Here is a 15150-nt window from a genome sequence, read left to right on the forward strand (position 1 = left end):
AAAGCTTATTACCTTCGAAAGACGTTTTTTCAGGCTATTACTGCTACTCAAAGATGGCAAACTCTGAGAGAATTTTGGAAGGCTTATAACATTTTGCATTGCACAATGAACATAGCTGCAGCATGGAATGAGGTTACTAATAATTGCATCAGCGGCATATGGAAGGATCTCATGGAAATTCATGTCCCTATATTTGATAAGCATAATGCCATTATGCATAATGCGATTAGTAACGAAGTTGTAGAACTTAGAGAGCAGCTGGAATTGGAAGTGTATGCAAACAGTGTGGAGCAGTTTGTCAAAAACACAGAAGAATTAACTGATGATGAGCTGATTGAGCTGGAACTACAAGACGTTAGAGAAGAAGAGAGATAAAATGTAGAAGAAACACCAGAGCCTGCAAGAAATGGATCTGAATGTTGAAAGATATTCAAATGTGTACAAAACTGTTCAAGATGCCCTTGCTTGTTACAGGGAAATCTACAATGAAAAGAAAAAGCAAAGTGTGCAGTCAACACTACACGAATTTTTCAAGACTTCCACTGTTCCTTCGCTATCATCTGCTGAAAAGTCTAGCCCCCCTCTCTCTCTCTCTCAGACACACACAATGAATAATTTTAATGTCTTTAATTGTGAAATTTTTACTTGCCTTTTCTTATTAAATTTATTATTATTATTTTCTTATTAACCTTAGGAACTATACCCCTATATTACCTTTGTTATTTTATATTCAACTTACGACCATTTCGAGTTGTGATGGAAGTACCAGGACAGAATATACAGGGTGATTCACTACCAGTGCGACAAACTTGCAGGAGGTGTAGGGGGCACAAAGGCGAATCGGAATCACATAGCATTGCAGGGTCCGAAATGCCTTTGTCATGCAGTAGAGGACGTTGAACAGGAGGTCGCGTGAACAGCGATCCCGCTGGAAATCAGCATTTGCGAACCGGTTCCCGAGGCAGTAGGATGGACGAGTATTCAAACGTTGAACTGGCCGACATGCACCTCGCGTATGGAGCTGCGGACTATAACGGGCACGCCGCTCTGCGCTTGTACCAGGAACGTTTCCTGCACAGGCGTGCTCCTCATCATACGATTTTCGTACGTGTGCACAGAAGGTTACATGAGACTGGTTGTTTCACGAGAGGTACCATGAATCGAGAGCAAACGATGAGGATGCCAGACAATGAGGAGAATGTTCTACGTCTTGCAAAGGCAATCCGAGTATGAGTACTCGTGCGATAGGCCAACGATTGGGTATTTCCCAATCCACTGTATGAAGGATACTGTCAACAAACCAAATGAGTTCATACCATCTGCAACGCGTCCAATCATTGGAGCCTGTGGATTATCCACTCCGGAGGACTTTTGCTACTTGGTTTCTTCAACAGAAACGGGTCGCAAATGCTGACTTCCAGCGGGATCGCTGTTCACACGACCTCCCGTTCAACATTCTCTACCGCATGGCGAAGGCATTTTGGACCCTGCAATGCTATGTGATTCCGATTCGTCTTTATGCCCCCTACACCTCCTGCAAGTTTGTCACACTGGTAGTGAATCACCCTGTATATAAATACAGGGAGTATCTGTATTTATATATAAAAAAATCAATGTACAGCACAAAATGTGTCTTCAAGTTAGTTTGCTGCTACTTAAATATTTAAGTGACAGTAGTTATTCAAAGGCTGTAAATCAAAAATAAAGTATTTGTTGTATTGTAAAATATTAATTACAAATAATACTCTAATTAAGGACTTTTTTTTTTCTTTTTTTCATTATGCAGCAGAAAAAAAATCAGTTACAAATTTACAATATTTTATAAAATGTGCTATATAATAAAACAGACTACCTCTTTAGATAACTGCTGTATTTCATTTTTGTGCTGTCTTCATTGAAAGTCATGCTAATTCTTTTTATGGTATAGATCAACAGTCATAAAACAAAATTTAACATTTGCTTTTGCTGCTGCCACCAAAAGATCGAGCCGTAAAAGACTGGGTGTTAGCCTGATTTATTTATTTGCCATGGTGACTTAGTTCCTTAGGTTTGTCAAGTTCGGTATCATTTTAAAAAGTGAATCTAATCTTCTGTTCAGTTTCTTTTATTGTTTTTATCTACACAAATTATTTTTAACTCATAAATTTTTTTATTATAATGTAGATGCAAGTACTGGCAGTATCCAAAAGACCTCCCCTCTACCAGTGTTGTCATAGTCTTTCATAATGAAGGCTTGTCAACTCTTTTACGTACCATTCATAGTGTGTTGAACCGATCACCTCCACAGTTCTTGAAGGAAGTGGTCCTTGTGGATGACTTCAGTGAAAAAGGTACTATATTTAAATCTAAATTTAAACCTGCTACTATATTTATATACTGAATTTTTACATCCCAAGATTGATGTACAGAGATTGATCAGAAAGTAAGGCTGTCATGTATAAAGAAATCTTTATTAAAGAAATTGAATTATATATAATGAACCTATTGTTTTTCCATATATTCACCAAAATAGTTGAAACATTTGTCTCATTGTTTAATCAGATTTCTCTATATTACAACTTTTCATAGCATGTGAATAATTAACACTGAGACATGGTTTCAGTGACATGAACTAATAGCTTTGAAAATGTTATTGGTTACTGACATCCAATCAGAGATGGGTAGACAATTATGCAATGAAGTTATACTATCAATCCAAATACCTGGCCTTTCTTTTGCTTTCTCACCACCACAAAGACTGAAATTGAAGATAGAAAAGCAATTGTGGTGTTGATGTGAAGTATCTGAATTGCAGACACTTTCAAATTCAACCCTAACTCAGGACTTTTTTTCAACATTGACCTGTACTTGTTAAGTAAGTCCGCAGATCTCCTACTCTTAATGCCATTAGTGCCAACATGTACAACAATATCATCTTTGAAGGGCACCTTTAGTGTCTTTAAAAGATGATTTCTGCTCTACAACATCATTCCCTGGTCATATTCCACCTATCCTTTGTGCACAATATATTTCCCGTTTCCCTGACAATAGAGTCACTGACAACTAGCTCTTGTGGGACCAGTGCATTCTGCCTTGGGGATTCCCGCTGTGTTGCCTGATGATCAAGTGCAAGCTCTGGCATTGTTGTGGGCAGCTGAGAGCTTGATGGGTCCCCAATTTAAATCCTTCGAGGGCATCCACCCTGTTCCTCAAGCTCTCGCAAAGGACACCTAACATCCTCACACTCCTTACATTAAGTGCACACAAAGACATCCCCTTGACAATATCATGTCCAGTTTTTGATAGCTCTGCAAACATCAACCAAGCAGTACATTTCAAAATGCTGTAATTTCCCCCCCCAGTCCCCCCAGTCCTCCCTCTAGCCACAGCACTCCCTTTACCTTGAGCTTCATTTGCTTTTTTGTTTTTAGGAGCATTAGCAACTAAGGACATATTGCTCCAGGAATATGCGGTGGTCATTCCCTTGACCTTTCCGCATTTGGTGGTGACTGGCTCGAACCCCGGTCTAATCAAGAAGCGTGTGCTACACACTACTGCTCCTTCCCACCTGGCTACGGAGGCGCCCTTACCTTGAGCCTTTTGCTTTGCTGCTCTGGTCGGAAGCATGATTTCGATTCAATTTCAATACAATTAAAAATACGATGCTAAACTTATATCCCAATGCAGTAATAACACTATATACAGGGTGTTTCAGTTAAACGTTTCAGAACTTCTAAGAGTGGTAGGGTACATCCTGACAACTCGAAATCATATAGCAATGTGGGGTCGGAAATGCTTTCCTGAAGCGGTGTTGTACAGAGAAGCACCATAAAGAAAAGAGACCGTAAGTGAGAAATCGTTTTAATAATACATGAAAAGAAGCAAAAGGTACATGGATTAAAGTAAGTGTTCGAAGTTTCTTCCACGGGCTACAATGCACGCCTCACATCTCCGACGCATGGACATCCGAACATTCTGGAATACTCCAGGCGAATTTCTTCGGCAGCTACTGCGATTCTTGCAACCAGCTCCTCAGCATTGTCAACAGGGGTGTCATAAACTAGCGATTTCATATGACCCCAGAAATAAAAATCAAGACATGATAGGTCGGGTGACCGAGCAAGCCAACGCACGGGACCACCACGTCCGATCCACTGTTGACCAAATGTGACATCCAGGTAGTTACGAACATCTCCGCTATAATGGGCAGGGGCTCCATCGTGTTGGAACCACATTGTCTGTTGCGTCGATGCAGAAATCTGTTCATCTCTCAAAAGTTGTGGCAATACTTGCTGCAGAAAGATCAAGTAGATAGGTCCGGTTAGACCTATCTACTTGATAATCCATGTACCTTTTGCTTCTTTTCATGTATTATTAAAATGATTTCTCACTTACGGTCTCTTTTCTTTATGGTGCTTCTGTGTACAACACCGCTTCAGGAAAGCATTTCCGACACCACATTGCTATATGATTTCGAGTTGTCAGGATGTACCTACCTCTCTTAGAAGTTCTGAAACGTTTAACTGAAACACCCTGTATACACTGTGCTGCCACTTTATTAGGTACACCCCTGCTGTGCACACAAATGGTTTGTCCCACAACACTGCAAGTCACATGACCACAGTTGTGAATATAAATGCAGCAGAACAACCTTTCTAGTATCAGTTAAGCGTACAAACTGTAGCAAGAATGTGGAAAAGGATTGATCTGACGTGGCATGGTAGTAGGTGCAAGACGTGCTGAACAAAGCATCTCTGAAACGGCAGTTCTCCTGAACTTTTCACGCACCACAGTTTCAAGTGTGTATCAAGAATGGTGCAACGAACAGAAAACATCCTCTCAAAAGCACTCCTGTGGAAGAAAATTGCTTGTTAGTGAGAGAGGTCAGAGGAGGATGGCTAGAATTGTGCAAGCAAAGATGGGCCACAATGTCGCCCGTCTGCTTGCTTGCACAAACAAAATTTGTCACGTCAGAATACAGCTTTGGTGTGCAGAAAAAAATATCGCAACGGACCACTAGTCACACTTTGTCGCGAATGGGCTATGACGGCCACATCATGTACCTTTGTTATCAACGAAGAACAAGAGAGCACGCCTCCTGTGGGCACAGCAACACCAGCACTGGACTATCGAGGATTGGAAAACAGTTGCTTGGTCTGACAAGTCGAAGTTCCTGGTGCATCATGTTGATGGAAGGCTCAGAATTTGGTGAAAACAACATGAATTCATGGACCCATCATGTCTGACGACTACTGTGCAAAGTGATGGGGGCAGTGTTATGGTGTGGGGAATGTTTTCTTGGCACATGTTGGGTCCATTGATACACATAGATTCACGTCGGAATGCCACATTGTTGCTGACCTAGTGCATCTGTTCATGTTGACAGTTTATCCTCAGTCAGATGGTTACTTCCAGCAGGATAATGCGCTGGTGCCCAAAGCCCGAATCACTAGGGAATGGTTCCAGGAACATGACAATGAGTTTTCTTTGCTGCTGTGGCCCGTTCAGTCCCTGGATCTCAATCCTATTGAACATCTTTGGGATGAGCTGGGAAGGGCTATTCGCTGCAGGCCTACACCTCCATCGAATCTCAAGGAACTGCGTGATGCACTCATGTCTGCATGGTACTCCATTCCTGCACAACGTTTTCAGCATCTTGTTCAATCCATGCCTAGACGAATTCAGGCTATTTTGAAGGCTAAAGGAGGCTCAACACGCTTCTAGGTAGGTGTACCTAATAAAGTGGCAGCACAGTGTATTTCAGTACCAAGCTTATGGTATATGTATTTCGTATCTCCTACCAAGAGAATGTTATATGAATTCCATATCTCCTATCAGGCTTAAGTCATGTGTATTATGCTATAACGTTACATTTGTAAATTCTAAGTACAGGCACTCCCCAGTTCACTTGACTTATGGAAATTCGACTTTACGTATGTTTTTGCTGGCCAGTGCAAACTTAAAAAAATTGTGGAAACGTATTTTGTATCCCGTAAGAATAAATAGGGATATTGTGAAAATATCGTAATGTGAACCCAATAACACGTGTTTTTTTTTTTTTTTTTTTTTTTTGGTAATTCATCCCAAGACCTCAGAAGTTGGAATTTTCGAAAAATTTGAAAGTTGAAAAATTCTCTCTAAAAGGTCTTTTTTTTTAAATGGAAATTGCACTACCCTTTCATGGTTATCATATGTTCCGTTATAAGAATCAATTTTTAATGCCTTTGTGATATATTTCTGAAACATTTCTGGAGGTCACAACCATAAAACAATAAAAACAATTTTCACTTTCTGGTTTGTTGGGCTTTTCTGTTAGCGCAATCTATTATAAACTGGTAGTAAACTCAATCTTATTGCATTTGCGTTAATACCGATAGCTGGAATCCTGTGGGTTTTTATGTTATGATATTATGGTGAAATGTGTTCCTCTTCACTGAAATCTTCAGTCATATAAAAACACAGATAAATTTTCAGAATCTTCTCTTCGTTCCTATTTACTTATTACAATGGTGAAGGGAAAGCGACCAACAGAAAGTGTAAGTGGTGGCAGGGCTAGGAAACAAAACAAAAATTGATTTAGAAATGAAAATGATTAAGAAGTATGAAGCAGGACAAAGTTTGTCATTTATTCCATGGGAATTAGGTCTCGCTGCTTCAACAGAGAATACTGTTTTAAAGGACAGTGCACATATAAAAGAACATATTTAAGGATCAACGCATTTAAGATCAACAGTGATCACAAAACAGCTTTCAGGTGATATGTTGAAAATCGAAAAGCTATTAATAATATGGAGGGGAAATCAGATTCAGAAACAACCCCTGAGTCTAAGGCCATTCAAGCAAAAGCAACAAGTAGTTATGAAGATATTAAGGCGAATAAGTACAGCAAACCCTAAGCCAAGTTCGTGGCAAGCAATGGGTGGTTTAATAGGTTTAAGCATCGCGCTGGTTTCCGCAACATAAAAGTATGCGATAAATGCCATTGCCAATTCTGCAGGTGCAGAGAAATTTTGCAATGTGTTGGAGAAAACCTTTCTAAATCTCCACAGTCCTCAACTTCCACAGTGGTGTACTTATCAGCTGCAGAGTTAATTCTGGCAACGATGCTCAAAAGGTAAAATTTCCTGAAGGTTATGCCTGTCTCCTCTCTTTTTCTGTAATTTTATAATATGAAATTTTTGTAATTTTTCCTGCGCATGAGATAAAAAAATTGAATAAATAATTCTATTTGCATGTTTGTTGAACACTTCTTTTTTGCTTTAATCAAATTCAGCACCCATAGTTGTGAGTGCTGCATAAGCATTTAGGGAAATTCCGACTTACGTAGAGTTCTTCAGAATGCAAACCTTACGTAAGTTGGGGAGTAGCTGTAGTTATAATAGATAATAAGCTTAACTAGTAGCCGAGTGGTCAGGAGCAGGAGTGCAGTAGCACACACCCTTTGAGTTGACCGGGGTTCAAGCCCCTGACTGCTAAATACGGCCGATCTGCCAACCCGCACTGGACCAGTGTGGCAGATTATAGCCCATTTCCCTCAACATGAATCATTGAGGGGGCTTCCATCTTGCAGTGGGTTGATAATGGCTGCAGTTTTTTTTTTTTTTTTTTTTTTATCTATTGCCATCCTACTTGATTCAAACTCTCATGCAAGCTATTTGTGATACTATATCTACTCCAAATCACTGATACTGAAAGCCCGATGAATATTAATGTCATATGTTACGTCATAGATTAAATTATTAAAACACATAAGTAGTGCTATAAATTGTAGTTTATATTAATTTGGATTTCTCGTAATTTATAATTGAGGACTTTTCTTATTACTTCTAGGTCTAGTGGCAGTGTCCCTGCCAGGACCTGCAGAGCAGGTGTACTGACAGTGCAGCACATGCTCATGATAGTCAGTAGTATAATCCATTGTATAGGGTCCATCTTCTTTTTGTTTTATCCAAGATAGCCCTGTAAAACCATATGCCTGTACCATAAGTAATGACTGGGAAGAAGATTACCTTATAAATTGCACTTATTTAAGTGCAAGCATCTTCCTCTTTAGGCCCCAGTCAGCATGGCTAATTCTTGCTGCCATTCCAGTGTAATTGCTCACATTTTTGGCAATATGTAGTAGATGGAAAAAGAATGTCAGTTTTGTGTCAAAGATGACTCCCAGACACTTGAGTTCTGTCACCAAGGCTATTGTTTTGCCAGAAATTTTTATCTGTGGTTGCCTGCGGAGCTGTCCTTTGATTAGCATAGATATGGTTTTGGTTTCTGAGATTTTTAGGTTATGTATTTTTGCTCAATCTTGCAGGATGTTTAGAGCATAGTTTGCCTGATGTTCTAGGCTAGCTGTGGGGTCAGCTTTGACAATCAAGATAAGGTTGTCCACAAAGGTGATCCTGTCAATGTTGCCAATATCCATTGCCAGGAATTCATCCAAGACCAGATTCCAAAATGTGGAACCCAGAACTGAGCCCTGGGGGCATCTTTGGGTTACTGTATGGGCAATACTCTGGTAGTGGGTTTTAATTGTAATCTGCCTGTTACTGAGGTATTCAAGTTTGGCACAGTCTCCTGGTTATGCTGGGCTCAAATGCCTCAGCAAGGTCAATTGATATTGCTAACAGGTATTTTTCTTGAACATTTTGTGAAGCCTTAATGAGGCAGTTAATTACATCTTCTGTGGCTTGATTGTCCATTTAGAGTGTCAATGTTGTTTACCATGTCTCCCTTTGGCAGTTTGTCGGTAACCATGTGGTAGACCACATCTCAAGGGTCGGCATTTCCAGAAGTACCAACAAGGGTCTGCCAGTACTCCTTTTTCTTTTGCCTTATTAAGCTTATGTAGCCATTCCTCAGAGAGCAGTATGACTCCCTCTAGGCATTTACTTCAACTGGTGGCCAACTGGCTCTAGATCTCTGAAGTCTTTTCTGGCCCAGTTGACCCTTCCCCAGAGATTTTCCATCTCGGGGCACCACCAGGGGACAGCAGGGCAGAGTAATGCTCTTGGTTAAAAAAGCTCATAGAATCTAAGGCAGTGCATTCAGGTGATTTGGGTGGCTAGTGCAATGCTGAGTCAGTTTAGTGTGTAACATAAGCACTAGGAAAATAAAATGAGAGTGCCCCATTTTTGTACCATACAGTTTGTACCATGAAGCAAAAATATCACTCATCATCCCAGTGTCAGCTATTTTTATAAATCACAGGTATAGGTTCCATGTTGACGTGCTTAAAACACTGGGAACTTTAACTTTTGTCAATGCACAATGGCATTAGCTTGTGATTTCCAGTCTTGTTTGTTCAAAGAGATAATTACTTTGCCAAGATGGCAAAGTAGTTATCTCTTTGTTAGTTTTCATGCCCGCTTTGCTTTGGACATTATTAATATCTAGTGACTTGTTAGAGAGAAGTTTATAGTACAGTTCTGTTTCTTTGTGGTTGTACAACTGTTCATCTGTGAATTTGCCATCTTGAATCACATTATGCAGAAATTCCGGAAACACTTCTGCTGCTGTAATGTTACCAAATGCAGATTCTCCTACAAGTCTACTGTGAAAATCTTTGCTGAGCCTTCCATCTCCAAAGCCACCCTTAAGAAGCTTTAAATGTGTCATCTGCACTAATTAGTTTGTGAAATTTAAGTGCCTGTGCTTTCAAAATTATTCCATTTATTGGTACTTCACTGTGCTCCTGTAGAAACCACTTGTACAAGCATTCATGCATATCCCTGTTTTCACAAGTCTAGTTTTCATTCTTTTGAAGCCTACTTCAACTTCTGTGGAGTCTGTGAATGAATGCAATTTTTCTTCTCCTTTCATTCAACCACAGCTCGTTCCTTCTGGAATTCCACGCTTTTGAAATATACTGCATTTTGTTTTGCCACTTGTAACTCTTTTTTTTTTTTTTTTTTTTTTTCAATCTTTCTAACTTTTCTTCAACTGGATAATTTTTTCTTTTGGTGACCATTCTTCAGTCCTACTGATTTACTAATTTTGCTGTGTATTTATTTCTGATGCGCTAGAATTTACCAAGTTGTCTAGCTAATTTGTGATTTCTCCACAGATCTTGTATATTTTTGTCTAGTTTATCCCTAAACAGATTTTGCTGTCATAAGTGTAAATTCTAGTCAAAGAAAAGATATCATGTGCTGTTTGGTTACAAAAATTTACCTTGTAATGCACTTGATGAATGGTAGCCACCAGAGGTAGCTGTTTGTTGTTGTTGTTTGGTTTTTTAGGAGCATTAGCAACTAAGGCCATGTTGCTCCGGGGATATGCGGTAGTCATTCCCTGATCTTTCCACATCCTCCGTATTTGGTGGTGATGGGCTCGAACCCCGGTCCAATCAAGAAGCGTGTGCTACGCACTGTTGCTCCTTCCCACCTGGCTATGGAGGCGCCAGCTGTTTGTAATTGGCATTCTGTTGATATACTCTTTTATTGCATCTCTCTAGCTGAGGGGAGAAACTCAGTGTCTATAGTAATTGGTCTCTGACAAGGCCTATTGTTTACAAAAATTACTCGGTATCTGAATACTGAATATGTCTAAGCAAATATACAGCCAGATTTTAGCTAATTTCCTCTCTTGGAAATATGATAGTAAGATACAATGTATTATTTGCTTTTTTCCAATTTCCAATATGAAATTTCTGTTCTTTGAACACTAATTTTTTTTTTTTTTTTCTTCGTTGAGGGACATGATATATCTGAAACCACAGTATGAAGTGATGCATTATATTGAGGTTGCACTGTATTTAGATTTCAGTAAAGCTTTTGACACTGTTCCACATGAAAGACTGCTATACATTATGGGTAATTTACTGCTGTGGATAAGGGGATGGCTGAGTGGCAGAAGGCAGTGGTTATAAATGGGCATTGCTCCTCTTGGACTAATGTTATTAGTGGAAATAGGATAGTAAGGAACTGGTTCCCTTTACTGTTTACAGTATTTATTAACAATATTGATGAAGGAATATCAAGCTTATTGTCTAAGTTTGCAGATGGTACAAAGGTTTGCAGAGTAGTTAATGACAGGAATCAAGGTATACTACTCTAGATCAATAAAGCATATGGGTGAGAAGTGGTAGTTTGGGTTTAACATTGGTAAGTGCAATGTACTGTATATGGGCAGCAATAATCCCAGAATAACATACCAATTAAACAAGCTCAAGGTGGTGGAGAAAAAAAAAAAGAGACCTAAGGGTAATTGTACAATCTGACATAAACTTCCCTGAACAATGTACACAGCCCTCCAGAACAGCTCATCTGTCAATGATATACAGCAATGATTAGGCCACATCTTGAGTACTGCATACAGATCTTGGAAGCCTCATTTTAAGAAAATTATGGATCTCTTGAAATGGGTACAGAGAAGAGTAGTCAGTTTAGTCAAGAACACAGAGTGATACTCTTCTGCAAATTGTAGCACATAGAATGCTTGTGAGGAGACCTGAATAAAGTGTTTAAGGCTTTAAATGTATTGAGTGAACTTACTGATGATGGATTCTAACTCTTTCTCAGACAACACACACAAAGGGACATAAACTCAAATTTATAAAAGATGCTTGTAGGATAGATGTATGAAAATTTTCTTTCAGCCAGAGAGTAATTTATCATTGGAGCAAAATCACCATCTGGTGTTTGTGGAAGTAGGTAGTTGGTATAAATTTAAGGAATAATTTGACATTTTACTAGATGAAATGGACAGATAGGTGGGTAGTGGGTTGTTTTTTTTTTTGCTGTATAAGTTTGCATCATTAGCAGTACTACTGCTAATAATAATAATTGGATAGATCTTATCTTTATTTTTGTTTAGCTTCAACTATTTCTCTTCCACTTTCCTCTCAGTTATCACAAAACCATTTAGCTCCCTGTAATTTGATATACTTTTGGTATTCCCTAAAGAAATTTCTTGTGTGCAAATTTAGGTGCAAAATATCTGTCCATTTTGTCAACAACCTGAGCTGAGCAGGATCATCAACATCTTTCATATCTGGTAGACTGATATGATTCATCCCATTTCTCCTTCCTCCTAGTGTTTGCATAAGTAAAGAAGACTGCTACTTTCCTCTGAATTATTTGCCACAGACCTCTTGTAAGCTGCTTTAGCTTACTTAACCCACTTTGTAACTTGATTGTAGAACTGGTTTATACTTACTCTAGGTTTCGATATCTCCTGTTAATTTATAAGTCCCATGCAATTTTCATTTCTGCCACTAGTTCATCTGACATCTATTAAGTATAAACCTTGAATAGTATCTTGTAACTGTGTAAAAAGTCCAGTAGCTTCAGTGATTACTTCCCTGAAAGCTTCCCATATAGAATTTGCTCTAACATCATCAGTTTGTCCCACTAAATAGGTTTGAAAAATTGTCTGAGACCACTGTAGTCACCTTTACAAAAGCCCTTTCCTTTGCCTTTGACAGTACTTACATCTTCAAGTAAATCCCACATCAGTACACTGTGATCGCTGCCACCTAGTGGTTCTTTTTTATGCAGATTTTTAATGCATGAAGGTTCACTGCTGATAATGAAATTGAAGGTATTGTTTTTTCTTGTAATTGTTGAGTATTTAGTATAATTAGTTTTTAAGGCAATATGATTGCTGAAATCATATTACACTATTTATACCTTACATTAAAGAATATTGGAAAATTGCAACACCCATACAGGTGGCAGGATTTTAAGCTGCGACCTTTATTTCCTAGGCAAGTATATTACCCACTGCACTATTCTTGTAGTGTGGGTTAATGTTTTTTCTTATTGCTGGCAACTATTGTTCTGGAGAGATTATAGAGATCAATGCTATTGTATTATCTAATAAAAATAATTAATTACCCTTGGCTACTTCATCTATCTACATAACCTTCTGAAAACTTAAAATTTTTAAAAATCCAGCATGTGCTGGGTCCTGAAGATGCTTGATTTATAATGTTCTATTGTCTATGTATTACATTGGAAATTTTGTGAAGTTGGGACTGGAAAGCAAAGCAAGCAGGAGTTGGGGGAGGGATCCCCTGGTTATTCATATCAGTGTGGAAGAAATCTTTGCTTTGTATGTATAAACATTTGTAGACTGCTTGCTGAAAATTTCTTTTACATTGTTGTCCTAAAAGATGGTTTTTAAATATGGAAATTAAAGAAAATCAGACTGAGTGAAGTCAGAGTTATATAGTAAAATGGTACTTGTTTCTAGATATTCTCTTAAATTTTTCAACAGTTTCTACTTTTGTGCTTGTGAGGACTGGCATTATTGCAGAGAAAGTAAACTTCCTAGGTGGTGGCACTTTGCACCTCTTCCATCTAATTGCTTCCTGTAACTTTCATAGAATTTGCATTATTGGCTCCTTGAGGTTGTCACAGACATTATCTCAGATATGCTAGACAAGCTGTACTTGCTACTGGGAGTCTAAAACATTGATGGAATTGATATTCGGGTGACACTCAAGTCAAATGGACCCAATTTCGGCGAAGTCCGGACGGTCTGTGACAGCCAAATCCTCTGCTTGCACCTTCATGATGGTGAGACTGTTAGTAATCCTGGGTAACCCCCATGCACAAGCACACTGTGGGTGACCACCCAGGTGTGAACCAATGTAAGCAGGGGTTGAGATGTGGCGTCCACACCACATGGAGGAGTGCTGCCCCTCTGTGTTACCAGGCAATACTAGGTGGTAGTTGACTCTCCTCAACCAGTGCAATACCACCAATTTGTTTATTGGAGGCTTGAAGTGGTGGAATGTTTAGTCTCCAGAGCTAAGTTCCGGTCAACCCTTCACCATCTCTTCCATCATACAGTATGACTGACTTTTAAGGTTATGATGGATGTTATGGCGAAATCCAATCTTCCTTACATTTCGAAGGTACAGCTCTAAAATGGTGTTCACAGGCTGGCCGCTAGTTAGTACACCGGACCTAACCTATTGGTAACTCTTTAGGAGGCTTCCGGATCAGCTAGTGTTTAATCTTACTACCTCTACTCTGCCAGATAGTGACTGGAGGGAGTCTGAGTAGTGTGTATGTGGGGGGGCATCGTTGAGGCCACATTACGTCAAGGATCTGGGTATATTCTTATCATGTATACACCATATCCAAAAATTTCATTACTTCATACAGCATGTCCTCCCCCTACTTTTTCTTACTATTGAATACACTATCAATTGTCAAACTAATAGAGTAAGCTTATCTGCGAAAAGATCTAAACCTCCCAAACACTTCCTAGTTCATTTCACAAATATACATGGTCTCAATTCTAATCTCGACGATGTCCATTTCCACTCGCAGACTGCCGAACCCCATGTACTTTTTCTGCCAGAATCTCAGTTATCAGTTAATTCAACTACTGCTCATCTCAGTTGCCCAAATTATTTGCTGTATGATTCCTTTCGCCTCAAAGGTGGTACTTGTGTATATGTCTGTTCCGATATTCCCTGTCAGAGACTTGGTAATTTGGATTCTCCTCTTTTCGATCTTCTCTGGCTTAAAATTTCTATACCTCATTCTGTCAAATTCATCTGTTTTCTCTACCATTCTCCGAACTCCACTAATCACTTGGAGCTCTTTGACTTCCTCTCTTTGCAACTTGACTTTCTTCAGTCCAACTTTCCTAACAATGAAGTAATTTTCCTTGGTGATTTTAATGTTCACAACTCCAGCTGGCTTCCGTTTTCTGGTTGTGATGCTGAGGCTTTTGCAATTACTGATGACCTTGCACAGATTGTTCATTTACCTGCAAGAATACCGGACAATCCTAACCATACAGCCAACATGCTTGATCTTTTTCTCACAAACAATCCTAACCATACAGCCAACACGCTTGATCTTTTTCTCACAAACAACCCTTCTAAGTACATGGTCGAAGTGAGTGGTCCATTAGGCACCTCAGATCACAATTGGTGATTGTCTCTTCCCCAATGGAGCCTTTATCTCGTGGCTATTCCCAACCTCATGTTGTTTGGCAATACAAGAATGAAAAATGGGATGACCTGCAAGATTTCTTTTCCTTGGTCGGATTACTGTTTGAAAACATCTGATGTCAACGTTTGCTCAGATCGTGTCAGTGAAATTATTCTTGTAGGAATGGAATCCTTTATTCTACCCTCCACTTTAAAATCTTGACCTTTATCTAAACCTTGGTTTTCCAATAAATGTGCTAAGGCTGTTCAAGAGAAGAATG

General features: G+C 39.2%; 1 protein-coding gene across 2 annotated transcripts in view; it reads left to right on the top strand.

The window, feature by feature from the left end:
• Pgant7 (N-acetylgalactosaminyltransferase 7) overlaps positions 1-15150 on the top strand; it is a 103045-nt gene that overhangs the window by 19852 nt on the left and 68043 nt on the right. For both annotated transcript variants that reach the window (XM_090385997.1, XM_090385998.1), the window contains one exon: positions 2164-2330. In XM_090385997.1, coding sequence (XP_090242123.1) covers positions 2164-2330 — 167 coding nt within the window. The remainder of the gene's footprint in view (positions 1-2163; positions 2331-15150) is intronic.

Source organism: Mastigoproctus giganteus, chromosome 12, assembly GCF_048544385.1.
Source record: "Mastigoproctus giganteus isolate SK-2022 chromosome 12, ASM4854438v1, whole genome shotgun sequence".
Taxonomy (NCBI): Eukaryota; Metazoa; Arthropoda; class Arachnida; order Uropygi; family Thelyphonidae; genus Mastigoproctus; species Mastigoproctus giganteus.